Source organism: Emys orbicularis, chromosome 2 (assembly GCF_028017835.1).
Source record: "Emys orbicularis isolate rEmyOrb1 chromosome 2, rEmyOrb1.hap1, whole genome shotgun sequence".
In the NCBI taxonomy this organism is placed as follows: Eukaryota; Metazoa; Chordata; order Testudines; family Emydidae; genus Emys; species Emys orbicularis.
Genome location: NC_088684.1, coordinates 244,352,184 through 244,377,651, shown reverse-complemented (window position 1 = coordinate 244,377,651; position 25,468 = coordinate 244,352,184). Strand labels below are relative to the sequence as shown.

Sequence of the window (25,468 nt, the reverse complement as noted above, 5' to 3'; positions counted from 1 at the left end):
TTCACTAATATTGGCAACAAAACCTATTTGCAACTCATGATGCTGGCTCTTGCAAAATGATCTAACTGACAGCACAAGGGAGCTATGCATGTATCTATCAATACAGTTGTGTTTTTAGCCAACCTTGGTAATATCTCTTGTGCGCCAAAATCAATTATAATTAACATCTGGAGACTTTTTTTTTTTTTAAAGACAACTCTTGTTTGTACCAACATTGTTTAAATGCAACCGAACTCTAAGATTAAATACTCCATAGAGGACTAAAAAATATAGCAGAGAAGAATCTATTCCTCATAAAGTAACTAAAGTCTTGTTATTCTAAAGTGCTATCAGTTAATTTATGACTATCAGAGTGGGTCAGACTCTAATCAAATTGTAGAAACATTTCCAAAGTGATTATTCAATCAAATGACTAACATGGTTAATTAGGAGCCATAAACATTGCTCTGAAGTTCATCAAAGTAATGACTTGCCCAGAAAAATTACTCCTAATTAAATTGCCTGCTGCTTTCATTTCAACCTTATCTAATAAAAACTCCAACCAATGAAATTTAACATTGCAGTTTTAAATTGTACTAAATGCTTAACTAAGACCCAGAAGTATTTTAACTAGCTAAGCGGAGTTACTTCAAAAGCAAACATTTTAGAGCAGAAATTGCAGGGCAATTGTGTATTTTCTTCTTGTTAAATTATGGTCTCAAGAAGATAAACACAATAGCGCAAAGGCATGGAGCTACTTTCAGGGCACACTGCAAGTAGTTGAGGTGAACTGATTGTATCACCTTCAGATCTTTTAGCGGCTTACAGAAATTAAATAAATATGCCTGGCTTTTGGATATGCAACCCACATATGGCACATTCTTAGCTCATATTATAAAGTTATATCACCTTACGAAGGGCAGAGTCCAGTGAAAAAGTAAGGATGCATAAGGAGTGCTATTAATCTGGAACACTCTGAGGTCATGCTGGTCTCCCTTAACCCTAACAGCAATAGAGCAGTCGTCTTAAAATAGTGAAACTAGCCTTATTTTGTATTGTCCTGACACCATTCCCCCCTCCGCCCCCCAGTAAGTGTTATTTTAAAATATATAATCTTGAGACTGCAGCAACACCTGCTCTTCGGGGAATGCCAAGGAGGAACTTGATGAACTATGCTGTGCCTTCATCAAGAAGTACAAAGTAAGAACCCAATCTTCCTCCCACTGAAAACAGGGAAATCAACTACTAACTCCAGTGCGAGCAAGGTCAGGTCCTAACTGAGCAGCTCATACTGGATTCTTTACTCAAATAGGGAATAAGATTAGACCCTTCTTGTTTAGCACACTTTCATATTAATATACTACAACCTGAGGGACTGTCACAGACACAAGAGGAGTGACTCAGCGCTCTTGAAGTCCACTTCTCAGACCATGACTCTGACTGAGATGAGGAGAGCAAGGGCTACTTGCCCCCAATACTCCCTGTTGTGAAGAAGTAGGTAGAGTGGGACGCATTCTAGCTCCACCCTCTCCCGCAGAGTAGTTGGCCTGCTGCACGGGGAAAGTAAGGTTTGCCATGAGAAAGGGTGAAGTAACTTCTTCCTCCCTCAGAGCAAGGGAGAAGAGGAGGAGGAACTGGGAATTCGAATCACAATTCATTCTCAGGTCTCCTCCTGGCACAGTGCAGCTCCACAGCACCCTAAAAAAAATAAATAAATAAAACTAAATTAATGGAGATATCCTATCTCCTAGAACTGGAAGGGACCTTGAAAAGTCATCGAATCCAGCCCCCTGCCTTCACTAGCAGGACCAAGTACTGATTTTGCCCCAGATCCCTAAGTGGCCCCCTCAAGGATTGAGCTCACAACCCTGGGTTTAGCAGGCCAATCCTCAAACCACTGAGCTATCCCTCCCCCCAGGGCAGGCTGCAAAATTGCAATCTAGCCCTGAATGATTTAGTACCTATCAGGGCCGGCTCTGGCTTTTTTGCCGCCCCAGGCAAAAAAGCCTCCGGCCGCCCTCCCCCCGCCCCCCCGCGGGGGGGGGGCGGCCAGAGCGCCGGGGGCAGGGCGGCGAGCCCCGGTGGGGGCTCGGCTCTCCCCCCGGCGGCCAGAGCGCAGGGCGGCGAGCCCCAGCAGCCGGGGGGAGGGCGCGGGGGGGGAGGGCGGCCGGAGCCCCGGTGGGGGCTCGGCTCTCCCCCCCCGCCCCCCCGGCGGCCAGAGCGCCGGGGGCAGGGCGGCGAGCCCCGGCGGGGGCAGGGCGGCGAGCCCCGGCGGGGGCTTGGCTCTCCCCCCGGCTGCCAGAGCGCCGGGGGCAGGGCGGCGAGAGGGCGGCGAGCCCCGGCTGGGGCTCGGCTCTCCCCCCAGCGGCCAGAGCGCCGGGCGCGGGGGGGGAGGGCGGCCAGAGCGCCGGGGGGAGGGCGGCGAGCCCGGCTGCGGCCCCGCTCTCCCCGGCGGCCCGAGCGCCGCGCCGCCCCCCTCCAGGTGCCGCCCCAAGCACCAGCTTGGTTGCCTGGTGCCTGGAGCCGGCCCTGGTACCTATCCCAGAATAAATGGATTTCTGGGACAAAACGATAGTTCTATTAGAAACCTGAAGTTCTAGCTTTCCTGGAAGAAATACTCTGCCACTGAGCTCCATTGCTCTAAAAGGGGCAGACCTTCTAGTTCACACCTCTTTACAACCCATAGCAGATAAGGGCCTGGTGACAACGATAACACAGCAGGGATTAAATTCTGTACAAAAAACACAAAGCAAGGAAGCACAGATGTGATTCTGCCCCCAGTGGCAGTCACTTATATTGAGCCTGCAAACAAGTCTCTCGCTTTGATCAATAGACCCCATCCACAGACAAAACCTGTTTTCTTCCTTAAAGACAGAAAATAAAATGATAGTATTGGCACTGGGACCATGCTCTTGTCTTCCTGTTTACTTTCCTAGTTCTTCTCTCACTTACCCTCTGGGACTGGATAGGATACTATTATAAGAATGGAAGCTAATCACTAAAACTTCAAGAGGTTTGGCTAGAGAAACAGCCAATCGTTTAACTTGACCTGACAGCATTTCCTTCTGAACTGTTCTTTTGGTCCTTAAAATAAATATAAATCCATCAGCCCCTCAAAAGAAGGGCTATGATGTAGGTCAAATCCCAGGCTTCCATGACTGTGGCTCAAATCCGTAGCTGTATTTGGTTTCACAAGTAGACACACACATTCTGTCCCTCTGCTCTGCCTGCTGTTGTTATAAGTGGGCAAGACAGAAAAAAATCAGTAGAATCCTGTTCACCTTTTCTTTTCTAGGCTCAAGAGCCAATTTTAGTTTTTAAAGAAAATGTTAAAGTTAGAACAGGTTATATTTTAGGACTCCCAACCTCAATGGTGTCTCATTTTAATAAAATAATAATGAATATGCACATAGTATTTATCATCTCTACTGAACCAGGAGCACTTCAAATTTAAATTAATATACTGCCTATGCACCAGGGTCATTACATCTACCACTAAAATGCAGCCAGCTCCAAGATGGAAAGTAACATCTGTTTAATACAGCAACTTAACCCCAACAGTTTAGAGTGTGAGGCAAAGAAGAATACAGTAATCAGCTGAAACCACAAGGGGAATTTTTAGGTAGGCAGCAGGATGGATTTGATTTAAATCATGATTTAAAGCACGATTTAAATCACTAGTCAGGAAGACTCGATTTAATCATGGATTTCTACATACAAGTGCATTCTTGTTGGTTGTTATAACCTTAATACATATTCTTCACAACTCAGAGATAGACATAGGTTTCATTTTTAGAAGGTACACACTATACATTTTTAAACAGTGATTTATTTTGAAAAAACCTTTTCAGATTTGTTTTACAGCTATATCAGAAAATGAATGAGTGTTTGGTTATTTCATTTACCAAAGATAGTTGAAGCAGATATTTATGAAGTCACTGGGAGGTGAGCTACACCTCTACCCCTATATAACGTGACCCGATATAACACGAATTCGGATATAACGCGGTAAAGCAGCACTCCGGGGAGGGGGGCCTGCGCGCTCCGGCGGATCAAAGCAAGTTCAATATAACGCGGTTTCACCTATAACGCAGTAAGATTTTTTTGGCTCCCGAGGACAGCGTTATATCGGGGTAGAGGTGTATCTCCGATTCAACAGGTTAATCATTAATATTTGGAGGATTTTCTTGCCATGCTGTATTAGGAGGAGAACATCACCAGACAGACATTTAAATTGTTTTATTTAACTAAAACAACAACGTTAAGTATTCTGGATTTTTTTCTTCAAACAGCAAACATATAATATTTTAACAAAACAAGCATATGTCCCTCGCTTCCCACATTTATCTCCAGACTTCTTCTCCTTGTCCAGATCTATTACGCCCCCAACAAACTTCTATTGATTGAACTTTTTGAAACCTTGTACTTTTAGAGAGAGGTAAGGGATTGACTCTGTGTACACAAATTTGCAGAGGGACAATAGAGTTGAGGTCTGTTATTTCTCACCTCTCTATATTATTTATTTATTTTAAAACATTTTTGCTGTTAAGAAGCATGTTACCTTTGGAGACATAGGTTGAGAACTGCAAAACTAAGCATCTCTGATGTTATCTTCTAGACTGAGCACTGAGTCCCATTGGGTAGATAGAAAGATTAACCTAAATAATCTATAAGAACATAAGAATGACCATACTGGGTCAGACCAAAGGTCCATCCAGCCCATCCAGCCAACAGTGGCCAATGCCAGGTGCCCCAGAGGGAGTGAACCTAACAGGTAATGATCAAGTGATCTCTCTCCTGCCATCCATCTCCACCCTCTGATAAACAGAGGCTAAGGACAACATTCCTTACCCACCCTGGCTAATAGCCATTAATGGACTTAACCTCCATGAATTTATCTAGTTCTCTTTTAAATCCTGTTATGGTCCTAGCCTTCACAACCTCCTCAGGCAAGGAGTTCCACAGGTTGACTGTGCGCTGTGTGAAGAAGAATTTCCTTTTATTTGTTTTAAACCTGCTGCCCATTAATTTCATTTGGTGGCCCCTAGTTCTTATATTATGGGAACAAGTAAATAACTTTTCCTTATTCACTTTCTCCACACCACTCATGATTTTATATATCTCTATCATGTCCCCCCTTAGTCTCCTCTTTTCCAAGCTGAAAAGTCCTAGCCTCTTTAATCTATACAGAGCCTGTGGAACCCCATAAGATTGGATCCCTAATCCATGAACTATTGGAACTCATTTACAAAACTTTTCATAAACATTACATGAATATATTGTCTCATACTATAGAATTAAAATTTATAATCCCTATGCCATGATGAGATATCTTTCAGCTATAATGTATCTTAATTAAAACTATCTTTAGATAGGTTTTTTCCTCAAAAAGCATTTTATAAAAAAAAATCAGATTTTTTATATTTTTTTAAAAAAAATTATTGATTTTTATCCACCCGGTAGGCAGAATGCAATGATTCCAGCTGCAATACAACTAGATCACCTCTTGCTTTTTGGGACCTTCACATACCACAAATGTGTAGGGCTTCGGTGTTCCATCTCATCAGATGGACAGCACTTCCACATTGCTGTTTAAGGGACAGATTTTGCAAACAGATATACACCTGTGGACCCCTACTCCTGCTGCCCAGCAGTAAAGATCCTTGCACACAGATCTGTTGGAGGATCAGTCGCTAACACCATAATGTGGGATTTGGTACAGTCTTGAATGGGGCCAGGATTCAACCCAAAATGTAGACATGTTGCAGTTCAGACAAATGCCTAATGTTCTCTCTAAAATCTTCATTTAAAACGACATAGATTGCTTTCATCTGACAATTCTACTACAGCACTTCAACCCAATATTGTTTGGCTTGGGCAAAAATATTGCACAAGAGAACAAAGTAATTTTGTTAAATGAGAGCCTCTGTATTTTAGGAGCATTGTTATATATCAAATAAGTAGTGTATTTGCTCCACCAAAAAAAAATCTAATTTCAGAATTTATGGTGACTCACTCATTTAGTTTTCTGGAAAATGAAGACACAACAAGTGGAAAACATAATGAATAATTTTTTCATTCTTCATTAGACAGGTGGTAACGGCGGAGTAAGCTCTTCCTCCCTGCCCCAGTCTGTAGCTTGTCTGTCCAGGGATCTCACTTATATCCTGATCCTGCAAACACCTGCGCAGAACCCCATAACATTCAATGGGACTACTCTCATGCATAAAGCTAAGCACACAGGCAAGTCTTTGCAGGGTGCCACCATGGTGCTATGAATAGGAGCAGTGGTAGCAAGACTTAAGTCTGCGTGCAGAGCTCACAGGATCCTGTTTGAGGAAGCCTCAAAGAAAGGCTCATTTCCCAAGGCTCTACATTTGAATTATTCATTATTTTCCACCTGCATCCGAGTATTACAGAAATACTCTTATGACACACACACAAATCTTCCTAAAAGGTAACCATGGCAAGATTAATTCTTACCTATAACACCTAACATAAACCTATCAGCTAGAATCAGATTTAGTCCAAGCAGTTTACACCTAAGTGAAAATAGTTAAAAAAACAAACTCTAAATAAACATCTTCCTTTCCCCTCTGAAATGCACCAACTTTGGTTTCTATAGTGAAATGGGGCTTCAGTATGACAACATCATGACATCTGGTCTCTGAAAATATACTTTTAAGACAACAGTCTGGGCAACATGTAACTTTATACCTAAGAACAGAAAACAAAGGCTCCGATATTAAAATCAGAAATTAAATTCCACATAGATCAGGTCTTTGAAGGATATTTTAAAAGCAGATATTCATTTCCATCACTTTCATTAACTTTAAAATTTATTTTGAGTTTAAGCATAACTTTCCCTTTAAATTCAACAAAAAAGCAAAACGGACTTTTTCTCTACTTCCTTCCTTTTTTTTTTTTTGGTGAGCTTACTGCAAAAAATGTGTGTTGCTTTTTCTCCCCCGCCTGGTTCCCTGCCTGTAAAATCTAAGTTGGACAAACACTGCATGGCTGAAGTGACATATTTGAATGGAATTCAGACCAACCAGTTCCTGTTTATGTTTCTGATTTGAGAATGTAGCCTTCTCATTCACTATACATTAGAAACACACCAAGGCCATAAATGGTGTCAAGTTACATGCAGGCAGGGCCAATGAGCATTAATCATTACTTCAAGTCAACTGGCAAAAGCAGCAGCTGATGGAACACTACACTCTTTAGTTCTATATAAATGGACATTCCAGGGTTAGTTTTTTTTCCTCCTTCAGCATCCATTTTATGAATGAAACTTCAGGCTGTACAGAGTCCATTCATATAAAAGCTGCGCTCACAGGGTTCAGCCCCTAGGGATCAATCGGTCTTGGGTAAGGCTGATGTGATTGGTTTAAGACAGGCTTCAGCCTTCCATTACTGATTTAAAATGCAGCCTGTGTCCATCTGACCTGCGTTAATGCACAAAGAGTAAATCCAGACTGTACTCTCAATTCTCAAATCAAATCATTAGCCAGTGCCACTTACTGTAACTGTAGATTTAGAGGATATTTATCCATTTCTTTGAAAAACAGCGGCCAGAGGACAACTTTTTAGTTTTTTGTTGTCTGCTTTGAAATGAAAAAATACACAATAGATATTTTGCTGTACACAGGAGAGAAATATGTTGCTGAGATTTACCTTATTTTATAAAGAAAGAGTAGGAATAGCTTAGTAAGATTAGGTCCTAGCTTTTTAAGGACAGAAATAGCAAATATTTAGAGGAAAATAGCTACCCAGAAATCAAGTGAGACAGTAAATCTGCTGCTTTAACAACGACCTCCCAACAAGTCCAAGTATTTCCTGCACCTCACTTAGGTCATCACATTGTTTTCCACTGTTAAAAGAACAGGAGTACTTGTGGCACCTTAGAGACTAACAAATTTATTAGAGCATAAGCTTTCGTGGGCTACAACCCGTACACATCCGACTGAGGATATGTGCACTCGTTGTTTTAGGGGCAAGTTCTACACAGAGCATTTAAGCAAGAGAATGAAATCCAAGCTCATTTACTTAAGCAACGCAGCGAAGACAAGCTCCTGAAGCAAGAGTGTCAGGTATTTTAACCATGCTCATCTATTCCAGGAAGACACTGGGGAAAAAAGAAGCAATGCTGGAAAATATATAGGGTGAAATACTGGGTGGCAAAACTCCAATGGGGCCAGCGTTTCACCCATAGCCATGATAGTGAACTGAAAATTATATATGTTGTTGCACAACAGTATGGTGATAAAAAGGACGTAATTTTGAGCTGCACATTCAGAAGCACTAGGAAAGCGTTAGTTCCACTTTATGGAACACTGGTGAGACTATGCAGAAAATACAGCACAGAGTTGCGAGCAGCATAACAGAAGGAGGGAAATCACAGCAAATTTGAGGAAAAGCAGGATTAAGAGCTAGCGGATTTATAAAGCAAGATTTCAACAACTAGACACACAGATAGACAAGGAGAATACATACAAACTTCCTACAAAGATTTAGAGGTGGTATGTTAATACCAAGGAATTGTTTAGTACGATTCAAGAAGGTATAACTTGGAGCAATGGAATGAAATTGATCAAAGGAAAATTTAAGCCCATTATTAAGAAATATTTATTAACTGTGAAGTCTGTTAGAGTATGGAATAATCTTCTAAGGGAATAAAAACAACAACAGTAGTAATAATATTTAACACTTATATACTTAGGCTTGGCAGAATTCAATTTTTATTTTTTTCTAATTTTGATGGATAGTATCAATATTTATTTTTAAACATTTCCCCCGATTTTTATCAAATTAATTGTTCACAGTGGTGGGAAAATATGAAGGTGGGGTGTGGCAATGGAGATGGGGAGGGGGGTCAGACAATTATTATTTCTACCCCGAATAAGTAAAAAAAAAAACTAGGCAAATAAAATAAGTCCCCAACAAATACATTTTAAAATAGTTTTGCTTCAAAATTTACTTCAGCCTCTCTACCAGTGTGGCACAGCAGGCCTCCAAATTTAAACAATGTCACCAGCCCTCTCCCCTCCCCCAGTGATGGCCACAAATGCTGAACAAAGCATGGGAAGGAATCTTTTTAGTTTCACTCACATTGACCTAAGTCTTTTAAAAATGACAATGACACTTAAACACTATTTGGGGGGGGGAGAGAATGGGGCGGGGGGAAGTCTAAAACGTTTTATTTTGTTCCCGTTCTATCTTTAAACACACACATATAACATTGTAGCCTGGCACAAAAAACTAAGTTAAAAGAACATTAAGGCTGTAAAGTCAAGCACTCAAAAAGTTAGGACATGTCAGAATTAAGGCTGCCCCTTCTGCTCTGCTACCTGCACCCTGTCCCTATCCCACTCCTATCTCTGACCAACCACTGGATCTTTGTCTCAATCCCATTCTCCTCACCCAGCCAGTCCCAGCCTCCAATCCTCAAACTTCTAATATCAGGCCCATTCCCTCCCTTCCCCGGACACTCATCCAATCCGTCTCTCTCCCCTACAATGGCTTCCAGTCCCCCGCAACCCACAACCCCACCTCCTGTCCCCATTGGCTCCCAGTCCCAATCTCCGCCTCTCTATGGCTCCTTGTCCAACCAGTCCCAGTTCTCCCCCTACAGGCTCATCAGATCTGTCTCCCCTACTCCTCTCACCTCTTTGCCTCAACCCATTGGTTCTCAGTCCCCATCTCTTTGCTCAGCCAGTCCCAGTCTCCCTCAGGCTTCCAGACCCAGTCACTGCCCCTGACTAGGACATCTAGTCCCAGGCCCCTTGCCCACCCAATCCATCCCCACTCCACATCCCAATCCCCATCTCTTACTGCTTCCCTATCCCAATCATCTCCCTGTCCTATCCTCCCCCTCCAACGTCACACACACTTTGCAGATCCAGCTCTTATCCCCTCTGTGTATGAATCAGACAGCTTCATTCTGGGCCCAAAGGAGTCATTGAGAGCACATGAGAGATAGGTTCCCTGCTCTCAGTTCCAGTACTTGGACCCAACCTGGCCAACAGCAGCCAAGAGCTGCAAGTGTAGGGAAAGCTTCCCAGCTGCTGCTGCATGCCCAGTGCTAACAAAATCTTTGGAGAATTTAGGTGCTAAAATCTAAGACGTCTCCATTGAGATATAAACTGTGATTTTTCAAAAGCCTATAACTTGGCCAACTTTGGGCATATTTTCACATGGATGGCAAAGGCACATCTGTGACTCAAAGGCCACCCCGTCAAACAAACTCCCTGCTCCACAGCATGGAAGTGCTAGAGCTTTTCAAATAAAAGTTTGCCAGATTTTCTTAACGTGGCCAAAACAATGTATTTTTCACTAGCTTTCTCTCTCAGAAATGGTGGAACTATTTTAGCTGAAAATTTCAGCTGTTTTAGCTGAAACATTCAGCCTGAGGAAGACACCCGGTATTGAAAATTGCAACCCAAACAGTTAATGTTTGGCGAAGCTATGAAGAAATAAAAACACTGTCTTATAAGGGTAAGTGACAGGCAACCTTAATAATAATACATTTTGTATGGCATCAGCATAGCAAGCAGCATGACAGAATGAACAGTGCTCATACGTATTTGTTTTCTTTGAATAATTCACGGGTCGTAGAAGGTGAAACTTATATTATTCTGGAATTGTAAAAGGAGTCATTTTAAAAGCAGATATTTAATATTGCACACATACAGAGGCACAATTGCGGTCATATTCAGTGTACCTCCTGGTATACCACTTAGGCTGTGCTGTTGTCATATTTCATAAGATAAGAATAGGGTCAGGCCCTGATGGAAACTACCCAGAAAAAATTAGGCCAAGATTTTCAAAAATGGACATCGGCTGCTAGACTCCTCCATCTATACTTATCTACATGCTTGGTTTTAAAAAGTTACAAGCACACAGAAGAACCATTGAGGTGCCCATATATATATATACAGCGTCTAAAGCACATTGGGGCAGAGTCTCAGCAGATGTAAATTGTCATAGCGAAATTGTCATAGCTCCTTTGACTTCAACGGAGCCGTGACAACTTATACCAGCTAAGGGTCTTACCCTCTGAGTTAAAAGGTGCTGTATAAAATGTACAATATTATATACATCCATTAAGTGACAGCCAGAAGATTTAGACTTAATTTTCTGTTGCAATTCAACATATATGAGAAACTGTATTTTCCAAGAGGAGGAGGAGTGGGGGGGGAAGGAGGGAGGAAAGAGCTTCTGCTCTGTTGACATTTTTCTTTTTTTTTTCCTCTTTCCATTATCTCAAACATTCTGCAATAGAAATTGCATACCTGCAATTATAATTACAACTAATTGATCTGCCATTTCCCATGTCATAATTAATGTCATGTTTTAATAGAGTTATAATCATTCCATAATAATGCTTTTCATTCACCAGATTTCCACAACATATAAAAGTATAGTGCACAAAAGCAATGAACTTTTATGAGGCTCCTTTAAAAACATCCCAAAAGGAACATCTTCAGTGAATTGCAATGAACTTTTTAAATATGTTTCAGTATTCTTATTTGAGCTGCAAGGAAATATCATGCAAAAAAGATTTTCCACTCTGGCATTTGTCCCCCCTCAACATCCATAGGTGAAAAATGAAATCAATGATTCAGTGACAAATACATTATGTTTCCTAAGGGGTTATTTAATGTACTCTTAGCAAAGATGGAAAAATGATGGTTTCTAGAGAACAGATGGCAGCAAGACAAAATATCAACAGACCACAGTTGTTGACTGCAATTTATGGAGTGTACAGATGTGTCAACTTAAATGCAGTGATTCTAAGGCCAATAAAAATACTTTCTGATACCAAGAGATTAATTTTTCATGACCACTGGTTACACAGCTATTACATTTTTAAAAACTCTAATTATTCATCTACAAACGAAACAACAACTTTGCTTGAATGTCATTACTCTAAAATGGAACATTTCTGTCACTGGCAGTGAAAAAAAGAGAGAGGTAAAAGATTGCACATCTTTCTTTCAGATTAAATTTCCCTTTTCAGCTCTAAAAAGAAAATTTGGAACAGAAATGAAAATTAACACTGCCTCAGATTTAAAGTAACAGTATGCAATAAGGAGATCCCTTTCCCTTGCCAAGTATGAAGCATGCATACAAAAGAGCCTTTCTTTAACCCTTTAATTTAGTAGGATGAATAACAGTGCTTTTGAAGATTGTAAGGGACTTGTGAAGTCCTCTATTATCCATGACCATGTTAACTGTGCTGATAGTCTCTCTCATGCTGCTCTGTGAAGAACAGAGGTACATGAAAACCAAAACCAGGGATCTCAGCAACCCCCCAATTATGGAAAAGTTCAGCTCTGGATCTGATCCTTTGCAGTTCAAGCCCATTTCTACATTGTACTTCAGCTTCAAGAGGAACCCCCAAGAGCCCCCCAAAAATAAATTAACCAAAAAAAAAAAAAAAAGATTAGATGGCTTTCAGCTTCTCTTTCCACTTAATCTGCTACCTGTCACACAACAAAGGAGAAGACAGCCCTACATTGTAAATTCTTGTGTTCTAACATCAGCTAATTAAAAACAAGCACACTATAATGATTTGCCTATGAAAACACGCTCACAAAGGTCAGTCAGCTGAGTGAATCCATGGAGAAGACATTAAAAATTAGTTCTCATTTGCAGTGGAAATACAAGATAATTTATTATGGACTGAACTTTCAAAGGGGCTTCAACTCAGCCTCCATGTGGCCTTTAGGACAGAAACTGAAGCTGGCAGGAGAAGCTGTAGAAATTGTTTAAGCAAGTACGGATGCACTGGGGGAAGAAGGAAGTAATATGAGCCCCAGCCAGAGCCATCCTTCACCCCACTCCCCAGAGTGTCCCAACGAAGAACTGTGCAGGAGACACACCCCTCCCCCCACTACCACTTCAGGATGCACTGGGACCCACATGGTGCCTGCCCTCACAGCACTGTGGTCTTTGGGGAAAAATGAAAGGAGGAACCAGTCAGAGACCAGAGCCAGCAGAAGCACCTTAAATGGGATGGAGGGACACTGAGAATATTTTCTAGTTTTGAATGGAGCGTCTCTACCTTGTGGTAGTAGACTGTTTGCTCTAGCCCCCAGCTGCCTCATCTCACAGTTTCTCCACACCTGTCCCTCAAACCTTCCTCCCCATCTCCTCTTTGTACCTGCTCTGTCCTCCTCACCAGTCCCTTCTGTTGTCTTTCAGTTCAGCTAATCCCTTCCTAAATAAACCCCATCCCCACCCACCCCTCAAAAACCAAAATAATCCTGGCGCTAACAGGATGTCTGCACATTATTCACTTTGCTTGTGTTTTCTGCCCCTTCCCCCACGCAGTGTCAGTCTTGTCTATTTAGACCAGTGGTTCCCAAACTGTGGGGTGCACTCCCTTGGGGGAGGGGGCGCCTCAGGGCCCAGGCCAGCCCTACAGAGGGGTGGGAAGGGAGCACCACCCAGCCCCGCTCTGCCCCCAGTTTCATTCCATTCTGGCCCCGCCTGCAACTCCGCTCCCAACAGCAGCCTCAGCTCCGCTCCTGGCCACGGCCCCGCTCCTGACTCCAGCTCCCAACCCTGGCCCGGGCTGTGGTTCAGCTCCAGGCCACAGCTCCTGACCGCAGCTCTCAGGGTGGGCACAGACAGGTTCCATTACAGGTAAGGGGGAGGCGTGACAGAAAAAGTTTGGGAACCACTGATTTCAATGGGACAGGGACTGTTTGCTACTCTATCCCGTGCCTGGCACAATGGGGCCCCATTTGTGGTTGATCCCTAGGCACTACTGGAATACACATGATTAATAACAATTTATCTTCTACATCAGCAAATTGGCATCCACAGGTTATTTGCTTCCAGAAAACACAACAGTTTACACACAAATTGAGAAGTCAGCACTGATTTGCCTAATTCGTATCCCTCACTGGTTTTACAGCAGTGTAAACCCCATTGGACTTCAATGGAGTTACTCCTGATATAACGGAGCATAAGCAGCAGGAGAATCAGGCCCCTATTTTTGACAGACATAAATGAATGTACTCATAAAATTGTGAGCACAAATTTAGAGGCCATTTTTGAAAGTGTCATTACCTATAGCATATCACAAACAAAACCCGTCAGAGGTAGCCAACCTAAGTTTAAACACATCAGTTTCTCCTCTCTGTCTTTCATATTTAATTTCTAGATAGCTCTATAAACTGAAGTCCTCTACAGACCAAACATGAGAAGACAATTGCAGTGCAAGGTTCCCCACACTGCTTTACCAGCATTATTATCTAAAGAGGCTACTTTGCCAAGCCTAAATGAACGAAAGGGGGTTAAAAGCCTTCAGAAAGAAAGTCTGAATTCAGATGCATCTAAACATCACTGAGAATAAAGACCAGTTGGCCTAACCCTGGTTAGGCTTTATTATTTTATCCCACAGAACTAAAGAAAAAAGTCTTACCTACCTGAATCATATGCAAAATCTCTAGGTTCCTGTTTAATCATCAGAGGAGGGGGGAAATTTTGATTGGCTGCATTGCCAACCATGGCGTTGTGTTCATAGACTGGATCATGGTACTCCTGCTTAAAACCTTGAGGCGGGAAAGGGATGTTTGGCTCAGACATCTGGCGTTGGTATATTGGGCGTCCTTCCCTTGACATTGCAGGCAAAGGCGGGAAAGAATTGCAAGGTTCGGAGAGCTGGCGGCGAAATCTATGACACAAGTGAGAAAAGTCACTCAAAAGTACAATGGCAGAGTGACTTGGTAACTTAAGAGCCAAGACGGTATATAAAAAACAAACCAAAACCAGGTATAATTTTTAAACTGCTCTCTTTTATCCTTAATCAGCAAAAGATGGAATTAAGAAAAAAAAATAAAAAAGAGTCCACATTTTCTGGGCCCAATTCTCAGTTACTCTGTCCCTAAAAATGGGACAGGAATTCAGAGGGAGAAAGATGGCTTTCAACTGCCTTTACATTTTCCATACGCTGGGGTTGTTTATGGTCCAGCCTATTTCCAGCATAAATTAGAGCAGCTCTCAGATACACTCTAATTCCCAAGGCCCCCTATGGAACATGGGAAGCAGAGAAGAGCCCTATTATTTTATTAGTAGTAAATATTTATATTATGGTACTTCCCAAATGGTCCAGTCAGGATCTGAGCTCCATTGTGCTGGGCACTGTATAAAAAGACTACACACAATCCCTGTCCCAGAAGGTTTACAGTCTAAAAAGACACACACTTCCTCTGCTATTTCAACAGGGGCAGTGAGCAGGATTGTACCTTACACCAGCTCTCCACATGGGGCAGGCCTGCACAGAAGACACTCTCATGGGGGTGGCCCCTGTATGCTGCAAGCGTGGCATAAAGAGTACGTCTATACTTACCTCCGGGTCCGGCGGTAAGCAATCGATCTTCTGGGATCGATTTATCGCGTCTTATCTAGACGCGATAAATCAATCCCGGATCGATCCCGGAAGTGCTCGCCGTCGACACCGGTACTCCTGCTCCGCGAGAGGAGTACGCGGAGTCGACGGGGGAGCCTGCCTGCCGCGTCTGGACCCGCGGTAAGTTCAAACTAAGATACTTCAACTTCAGCTACGTTATTCACGTAGCTGAAGTTGCGTATCTTAGTTCGAAGTGGGGAGTTAGTGTGGACCAGCCCAAAGGCACCTTAGCGAATCAGGTCTTTGTGTTTATGGAAGAACAGAGGGCTGAATCTATTTGCTTACAGATGCCATCTCCAAACAAATAAAGATGTCAGTGGTAAGATCTGGGCATCATTCCACAAAGTTAAAAAGCCTCAATTGTCTCCTCATGGTGAAAAAACCATGGGAGCTTCGCCTTTCAGACTTGGTGTCACATTCCTGTCTCAGTGGGGAGGACTTTTCACCCCTCTGGAAAAAGGAGGCGTGCACCTTAAAAATCCCACAGACCCAACAGATCTACAGGGAGACCAAAAAAAAATTAAAAAAAAAAAAAAAAGAACACAGCCCCAAGGATGGCCTTCCTACTCATACTGCTGTCATGGAAATAAGGGTCTCATAAGAGTTCACTGCTCCCCCAACCATTTGTACACAATCTTCCACTCCAAGGGAAGTGGAAGCTGTGGAGGGGAGTTAGTGCTCCATGTAATGCACCAGAATGGAAAGGAGCATGTTCCATGGTGCCCCCTTCCCCGGCTCTGGCATGTTTCCCCCCACAAAACCTCAGAGCCCCAACTATGTGTGCTGAATTTGAGCAATTGGGCTTCTGCAGGTTTAGAGCTATGAGGAAAGAGGTTCAGTGGCATGCTTCCCCGGTGAATTATACATTTTCACGCGGCTTCCCCACCCTTCCATAAAGGGAAGTGATCAGCCAGCCCCAGGTGGCTTGGTTTTGAACAACCGTGGTGGAGATGGGACCTATTGCCTCTGTGCTGATCCACAGAACAGCAACTGGGATATTTTTGAAGTAAACTGTTTGTTTGTCCTGCCATCCCTCAACCAAAGGTATGTCTACACTTGGAAATGGGGGTGTGATTTCCAGCTCAAGGAGACATATTCACCACTGCTCTGACTGAGTTAGAGCGCTAAAAATAAAATGTAGTCACAGCAGCACAAGCTGGGGAGGGACTAGCTGCCCCAAGTATGTACATGGCGTGGCTAGCCCCTACTGCTGCTCACACTGTTGTGCCCACACTATTGTTAGCACACTAGCTTGATCACAGGGAACACACAATTGTCTTCCTGAGCTGAGAATCACACCCTCAGCTCTAACTGTGGACACACCCTAAAAGAGTAAGACAAGAAGTTATTTAACACAACCGTCTTCAAGAGAGAGATGGAAGTTTCCCTCTGTCAAAATATATATGACCAGGAACCAATGATTTTTCAGTTTCTTTTACTTTGGGACTGAACTAACTCGGTTCATGCAAGTAAAATCAGATGCTCGCATTGAGAAAATTGGCTGGAGAAGGAGAGTAGGATTTGATCGTTAGGTCAATAAATTCTTTAATATAAATCTTATGCAGTATACATTTCAAACGCAAATTAAATCTATTAAACTTTCATCAAAACACTGCCATGAACCCAAATATTTACTGTCATGCGTAGAAACAACTGAAGAATAAGGTAGCAATGGAGACTGAACTTTAATTAGTCTAAAAACATTAAGAATATTCCACTCTGCAGTGGTACACTGTAACATTAGGTTTTGCAATTCCACCTACACCTGCACAAAATAAACTTAGAAACTCAAACGTATTATGAAATAGTTAGGCTGGCTGGCACTGCATTCATTTCCCCTCTCTTCCTTTTTTCATTAGCCAAAAAAAGAAACAGAAATTATCATTAAGAACTGTCAAGGAGTGAATCAGAAAATTGCAACTTGAAGTTAAAATAAGAAACAGGCTCACTTGCAAAGCCTCAAAGGAAGTTAATAATACTTGTTGTACTGGAAGCTTTGTATGGAATCAAGCCATTTGTTTATACAAGTGAATTTGATTCCTTTTGGTACTTGTTAGGACCATTTGTCCCCCATACACTCATGCCTTGTATGAAGCTGCATGTTCTTGAGGCTGCTGTTATCCTAAGCCACAGAATCTATGGTCCAGAGAAATGTACACCCATTTTATATAGATACATACAATCATATTCAACCATAGAACTGATTTTTTTTTAAACAACTGTATTTTTTGAATACACTAATAAAGGAAGCCTGCCTCTCTCCTACCAGACCTGTGCAGAATGCAATAGATCATCCTGCAATCCAGACCTTTCCATATGCTCCTCACAAAACTATTTACAAGATCTGCATACACATCACTGAGTTCAGTAAGGGAAGTGAGGAATGGTGGGAGGAGAACATGAAACAAATTCAGGATTAAAAACAGAAAGGAAAAATTACCTTCCACAGCAAAATGTACCATTATTTGGAAATAAAGAAGAGTGAAATTTTTAACCACAAAACATTAGCCTTACTCTTTGAGTTTATTACTTGGGGCTTTGCTAAAAGATTGTGCACTAGTTATTTCTTCACTGAAGGGAAGCATAATGCAAAATGTCCTTAGGAGGGTGTGCATCAAACCATATGGTAATACAATTAAGACATCATGTGACAAACCTATTATAAAGCTGAGTGTCATGAGAAACTATACACACTGCAGAAAAGGTATATGTGAGCCTCTCCAAATGTATATGTTAAGGCTGAAATGCAGCTTCCGCTATAACCTTCCTTTTCAGTTGCTCCCAAACAAAAACCTGTTAATCTGAAATAGTCCATCTTGCTCTCTGAATAGAGAGCAATTTAACCTTTAGAGAATTTCAGCCAAACCTGCTCAGCCCTCCGAGTTTGGTGTACTTACAGAAATACACTTGTCCAATGTCCTGCAATCAAAACCACAATCTGCCCTCTGTTGAGGGCCTGCACAGTTCCAAGCAGCCCAAGAAGGATGGGGCAGGACCCTGGTTAAGGCAACTGAATGTGTTGATTCATTGCCTCCTTACTCCATCTCCTGCCAGTGGGGCTCATATAGTCTCAGACAGAACTTAAAGTTGCCCCAGCAGAACCCAAAATAGGCAGCAAGAATGGAAACGCCACCAGCCCTCCCTGGAAATGAGGCGAGGGACCCCTGCAAATAGCAGTGCTTGCTGGTGCAGGAGCTTACAAACTGCATCTCCTGGCATAGCAGGGGTGAATCTGACCCATATGCTCTATGGAGTAAGATCTTAATTTTATTTGAACATGGGTTGGTTTTTTTTTTTATATTTCTGAAGCGCTAGTGTGTCACTCTGAACATGTGTGTATTTATGGGTATACACACTATTTAACAAACAAAACCATGTTCAAATAATAAGGTTAAAATCTTACTGATACTCGCATACAAGCAGGTAAAGTGACAATTGCAAAAATAAGAAACTCCATCCTGAGCATATGTGCTGCAAAACTTAGGCACGGGGGAGTGAGCTAAGAAAGACCATCCATTATCGGGAGACCTCTAAAATAGCAAAACAGAACAGGGTGACTTAAGGGCACAGTTTCAGCTTTAATTCTGGATTTTTTTAGCTTTTGTGGGTTTTACTCAGTCTAATATTGTTTGAACATGGTTTATTTTGGCAGCTTAATTTCCTTTTTATAAGCTGTTGTATTCCAAAAGACTCTCAAAAAATAATACTCACCCTTTCAGGGAAGAGTATGCAAAGTGACACTACACTCTGTAACAGCAACTCCAGAAGATACCCACATATCTGAATAGATGTATATTAGACAATCTTATATACTTATTTGTTAGCAAGGGGCCAGATTCTGAGAGCCTGATTCATGCCAGGTAGTACCTCACTCCTCAGGTAGTTCTATTGGCTTCGATGAAATTACTTGAGGAGTACGGTACCACTCATGGTAAGTAAAGGTGGCAGAAACAGGCCCCTGATACACTGTAGTTTCCACTCTGAGCTTCCGCTGCTGAAATCTCAGGCTGACAGTCCCCTGTAAGGGAGTTATAGAAATGCAAATACTGAGGATGCTTCTGCCACCTTTAGCCATTACTGACTAGTATCTTGGTCCCACTGATTTCAACGGGAAGAGCTACCGAGTCAAGTACTACTCAACCCGAGGAAGGGTAGCAGAATCAGCCCACAGCCTTAACTATCAATGCCAAGGGACCAACCCAATGCCTTTTATTGTGGTCATTAGGATATTGGTTTTCTGTTTTTTTTACCTGTGATCCATAGGGAAGCTGTTCTCTTGAATGGACTGGGATGGAGGGAGGTGAGTAGGGAAAGCCCGGTCGGATTTAGGAGTCTGAGCTGAGTTTGGGGATGCATGGTGCAGTGGTGACACTGGAGTGCTGGATGGCGTTGGTGGGTTAGAGGGCCTCATTCCAACTTGTGGCTTCTGGTCATAGGCACTAACAGCAGAGTGTGGGGGAAAAGGTGAGAAGTTAATTTCTCTGCAAATAAAATGAAGTACCACAGAAACATTATCCTATTCATCTTCCTTTTATTCTGAGGGCACCTGGTGGAGTTCTCTGAACTGTACATGGAAAAGTACAGAGAAAAATTAGTCAGCAGTTACACATGGTGGTCATGTTCTTTGCCTCTGTGGGGCAGAGATGTATTTTAAAAAGGATTTGGTGTTACAGAGAGATACTAACAGGAGACAAGCATAAAGAAAGTTTCAAAGCACAGGCAGCTGTACCAGAGTAGAAAGAGCCTGCCCTGCTTTCCAGTGGTCTGCACAGACCTCAGAGTGCGACAATAAAGAATGCAACCAGAGAAAAGGAATCTGACCCAGAAAAATACAGCTCTGTTAGTTTATCTACCCACACGCAGATGTCAGCGGCCTCCACTGATGGACTTTTTTCTCTCTCAAAACTGAAACACTGATCCTGCAAACACTTATGTGTGTGCTTAACATTATTCACGTTTCCTGATTCTGGAAAACACTAAAGCACATATGTAAGTCCACTCCTATTCAAGAAAGGACTAACGGAGGTGCTTAGAGTTAAGAACATGCTTAAGTGTTTTCCTGAATCAAGACCATGGGTAGTCCCGCTGAAGTCAGTGGAATTACTTGCGTGCTCAAAGTTTCAGCATCTGTGGGGGCTAAAACAATAAGGGGTCTAAAAGGGCACCTAATAGATGACATGGGTCACCGTGGTAAGTAAAGCAGAAATCCCCAAGATCATTCCTCTGTGACTGAGTTTCATCACGTTTGCAACAGGGGTTACCTGTCTGTCACATGAAGAGGTAGATGTAGGTGGTTTTGCTGATACCTATAATGGTAGTGTACTTATGTGAACAAAAATTCTGTGCTGACTGGGTTGAAGATTCCCAAATAGACTAAAACATCAATAAGACACCCAGCAACTGCTAACATTTGAGGAGAAAAGGAAGACAGAAATGTGAACCAAAATAACATCCATAAAGAATGCAATGATATTAAACTACATTTTTTATCTCCTAAAATAATTAAAACATTTACTATCTATACTGATTATCAGAGGGAGACTACTTCCTTCTGAAAAAATAAAAGTATCTGCAACGCCTAATAAAATACTATTTTTATACTGTAATTGTCCATGAATGCACACATATATCATCTGCAAAACTCGTCAAATACCTAATGTGTTGCTCAGACCTGCCAATCTCTCGCCGGTTACCAGGAGCTCTCTCTCAGCCTAAAGTGCATAATGCATTTTAAAAGTACTTTCAACACAGCTCGCAGTAAATAAGACTCCCTCCCGCATTTTTTAAACTGTGGCTATATCTAGCGGAGGAGTGCAGCCACGAGTATTTCAATGAAAATTATTGCTTTGAAATGATTAAGTGCTTGATAGGACTGTAAACAGTTCCATCAGTGTTCAGCTAAATGCATTATCTCATGAGTCTGTTATCTGCTGAAGAGGTAACTTTTATAAGATCTCTATTTTGGTTTTATTTCTCTTTAATTGGTCCTCATTTAAATCTGCAGTCCTCACTGAAGCTACTATAAAAGTAATCCTGGCTATTTTACCTGACATTGTACAGGCACTTTTCCCCATAACTGAACTTGAATGGCTGTTCTTGACTACAAGCAGAGCCAAGTTCCGAACATGGACTATGGGGTTCTTTCTTGATTTTCACTGGGAGACCATGAAAAGCCACTGGAAAGGAGAAAAAACAACAACAAAAACATGGAGTTAGAAACCAAGCATGGTATTAAACAGTGTGCATTATCAAGCAAGTTAGATGCTGCTAATGAAACACAATTAATTAAACCACTGTAATAACAGACACAGTTTAAGAAATGAACATTTCAGGCATTTCTTTGGGTGTCAAATTGAGAAATAGACACCAGAGATCCTTTGCATTGGCTATTAGCACTTTTATTGTTTAATAGAATGATGGCCAGGCTCCCATCTCACTAGCAGGAAAATAACAGCCCACTTATATTTGGCTTAGCTACTGTAAATGTTGTCAGAGGCAAAATACTTCCCAGGCACAAAATGCTTCTAAGTAATATTAGCGTGGTAGCTTTCAGCTGTAAAGGCATAGTAGTTCACTTTAAAGAGTAACACACCTATTACTGCATAATTAATTGCTCATATATGAGCCTCAAATACAGCACCACAAATTTTTTTGGTCTCACAAAATACGTGAAAATTTGTAATAAAATTTATGAAATTAGCAGATTACAGGCTTAACAGTTGATGTTATAATAACAAAGTAATGTCAGAAAAGTACACAATAAAAGCCTTATATATTTCACTAAAAGATTTATTAGCTGAAATCCTCGCCCAGCTGAAGACAATGGGAAGGAAGAGGAAGGGATGGGACAGAAATGGGCTATGAATGAGAAGCACCGGGTTTATCTAGATTGGGCAAAGAGGTCAAAGTCAGGTTAGGGCTAGCTAGCTAACCTCAACCTTTTCTGTAGTTCAAGGTCCACCTTAGCCAATACAAAGGTAAAAGATGCTAATCTGCATCTACAGGAACACCTTGGGATTACCTCAACCCCTTTTGCTAATCCACTAAGGGGGAAAAGAAGAGGGGCATGGGAGCATAAAAATGTTAGAGAAGAGCAGTCCTAAAAGACAATTTAAAAATATATTATTTTTTTAAAATACAGTCCAATACACAATGAGGCTACAATTCCATCTCTGGACTCTGTTAGCATGCCTAAAACCTTTCATCTTAACTCTTGTGGTCGATGATATCACCAGAACATCCTGTTGAAATATCAGCTTTCGACACCTGTATTACACTGGGATCCTTCTACAACCCTGTACCTCTGGGGAGTTTTAGTGACTTCTGTGGGACTCCACACACATGCAGGGCTCCACATTAGTGAATCTCAGTGCAGCATCAGAGCATTATTATGTACCCTTAGGCTTCACATCATTCCTTCGCTTGCATGTAATATTAAAAGTGACAGTTTGACAACATGTGCTACCTTCAAAATATGTGTGTGTGTGTGGGGGGGGGGGGAGTTGAGCATGTGCACACTCATATACATTTTCCTAAGGTAATATATATTGCAACAGATCGTGCAGTCTTCTTAAAAGTGAACGTGCACTAGAGGAAAACCAAGGGAAAGTCTGAATTAAGGGCGCCAAAATTTCCATCAGAGGTCAAAATGTGGTCCATGGTCAGGCTTTTCCTGTCACTGAAGGGTAGAACAATGCTGATATGCTACAGGATTTTATTGCTGGTGTACTTTAGTCACAATTTCTATGATGCAAGTACAACAGTTGTGTACATTTACCTTTAATCAAAGGATTTGGGGCCAAATCTAGCTCTCATTAATCAGGTAATGAGTTGGAAGAAATGCGACTCCATATATGATTACAATGAGCAAGATCTAGCCCTTTATGTAAACGTATATGCAAATTAGTTGTGGCCCTAGAGCTCCTGATTAGTTGCCAATTCTCTCCACTCTATCACAGAGTTTGGGTAAATCTGTCTTAAATGAAAAAAATAGTAAGAAGAAACTTAATATTTCTTTAAATACAACTTTCTCCACCTCTTAAGGCTTGACTGTTCTCTCAGTTATTTACACAGGAAGAAATTGGTGTAATTCCATTCACTTCAACAGAATTACATCTGAAGTCACACCCATGTGAGAGCAGGATCAGGTCTTCATCTGTGTGCTAACTCCTACACCCACCTATCCACCCAATAGGAGTCAGCATGTAGGTCCAGACTCCACGTATGTCTCCACCACAAAAAAAGGTGTTCGCAACTCGGGTTAGCTAGCCCATGTTAGCTAATTTGGGTTAAAATAGCAGGGAAGACACAGCAACTTGGCTTTTAACTCAAGTTAGCAGCTTGAGTTCAACCCCAGGCTTCCCTATATGACTCTAGCTGCTAACCCAAGTTAAAAGCTGAGTTGCTGTGTCTTTACCACTATTTTAACCCGTGTTAGCTAACCCAAGTTAAGGACAGGGTGCAAATTATACTGCAATTAAAACCCCTGGCTAAACCATGCCAGCTGACTGTGGCTCACGGGACTTGGGCTGTGGGGCAGTTTAACTGTGGTATAGATGTTCGGGCTTTTGCTGGAGCCCAGGCTCTAGGACCCTGCAAGCTGGGAGGGGCCCAGAGCTCAGGCTGTGGCCCAGTTTGCCCGAACATCTATTCTGCAAGCCTGAGTCAGCTGGCACGGACCAGCCACAGGTGTCTAATTGCAATGTAGACATATCCTGTGTGTCCTGGCCACGGAGACTGTGTTCCACCTCTGACATGCCCAGTATCTCTGACTCTTACCTTAAGTCTGTGAATTGTTTTGATTTGAATCTATTGCGAGTTAACCTATGAATGCAACAGGTTTTTTATTTTAAAAGCCAACAATTGCATATTCACACAAAGGCCACATGCTGCTCTATTTTCTCTTTTTGACTTTACTGCTTCCTCAGAGTTAATCTGTTATGAAAAATGATTTCCCTTATTTATTTTTAAATAACGGGAGTACAGAGACTCCCACACCGCAGCCCTGCATGCAGAACTGGTTGGGTATTTCATCACAGTGCTGAGAGCCTGAACGTCTGCTAACAGGCAGTTTTCCAGCTCACTGGCACAGGCACAAGTGAAAGCAGCACATTCATTTTGTGCAATTTGCTTTACCTTCCCACATGGAGTTGGTGCACGTAAAAGGCTGTTAAGTACTAAATTATTCCTTATCAAATCACCATCATCTGGAGTCATGATCAACACTAATTAAATTACTTTCACTGAACACGGCTCCAGCCTGCTGCCTCGGCTGAGAGGTACATTTTATTTTGCTTACTGTACAGTCCTAGCTAGGTCCAGGGCAGAGAGCTAGAAGACATCTGTGCTATAGTTTTAATTAAAGTTTACCCCACCTTCTTCCAAGTTATGAGCGAGGGTGAAGTGTATCAAATGAAACAGGTTAACTCCTTCATTTCATTTAGGGAAAGCAGTTCAGTCCAAAGCGATTTTATATTAGATCCATATCTTAACTATGGCCAGGACAGATAACATAGCTGTAAAATTTAAATCCCTCCTCAGGCACACTGCTTGTCATGCAAAACTCTATCCACCATTCCTTAAATGGGCACTTTTAGGGGAAGGAGAGGACAAGAGAGCCTGAGAATATACTTGTTACATTTTTTCTTTGATGGCTACTTGACCTTTCAAATCACACCTTGAGGCTGGCTGATGAGGACTGAGTTACCCCAATAGACAAATTTTGCAAGTGACTTCAATAGGGCCAGGATTTCCCCCCAAATACTTAATTACTCATAGATGGCCACCTCCAAACTAAAAAAATAATAATAAAAATGCCCCTTTAAAAAACAAGGGCCCAATCCTACAAACTTTACTTGGATGAGTTGCCGGGATTCTTTGTGAGTAAGGTTAGTCCGGATTAATCCTGCTCAATGCACTGCTCATGTTAGTAGTGGTGGTTCCTTTGAAGTTACCATGACTGCTTGCATAAGACAAACATTATCTGGCTCATTGCATTTAGCAGTGAATGGATCACTGTGTAAGTCTGGTGTGCCTTTACGTGCCTTATAAAATGATACGCATTTT

At 42.0% G+C, this 25,468-nt stretch overlaps 1 protein-coding gene across 7 annotated transcripts in view; it reads right to left on the bottom strand.

Annotated features, from left to right (window-relative positions):
• Window positions 1-25,468, bottom strand: part of ETV1 (ETS variant transcription factor 1) — a 71,065-nt gene that overhangs the window by 13,349 nt on the left and 32,248 nt on the right. For 6 of the 7 annotated variants that reach the window (XM_065398545.1, XM_065398548.1, XM_065398547.1 and 3 more), the window contains 3 exons: window positions 21,450-21,579; window positions 19,654-19,842; window positions 14,421-14,668 (listed from right to left, as the gene is read on the bottom strand). In XM_065398545.1, the coding sequence (XP_065254617.1) occupies window positions 14,421-14,668; window positions 19,654-19,842; window positions 21,450-21,579 (567 nt within the window). The remainder of the gene's footprint in view (window positions 1-14,420; window positions 14,669-19,653; window positions 19,843-21,449; window positions 21,580-25,468) is intronic. The other variant, XM_065398551.1, reaches the window with a different exon arrangement.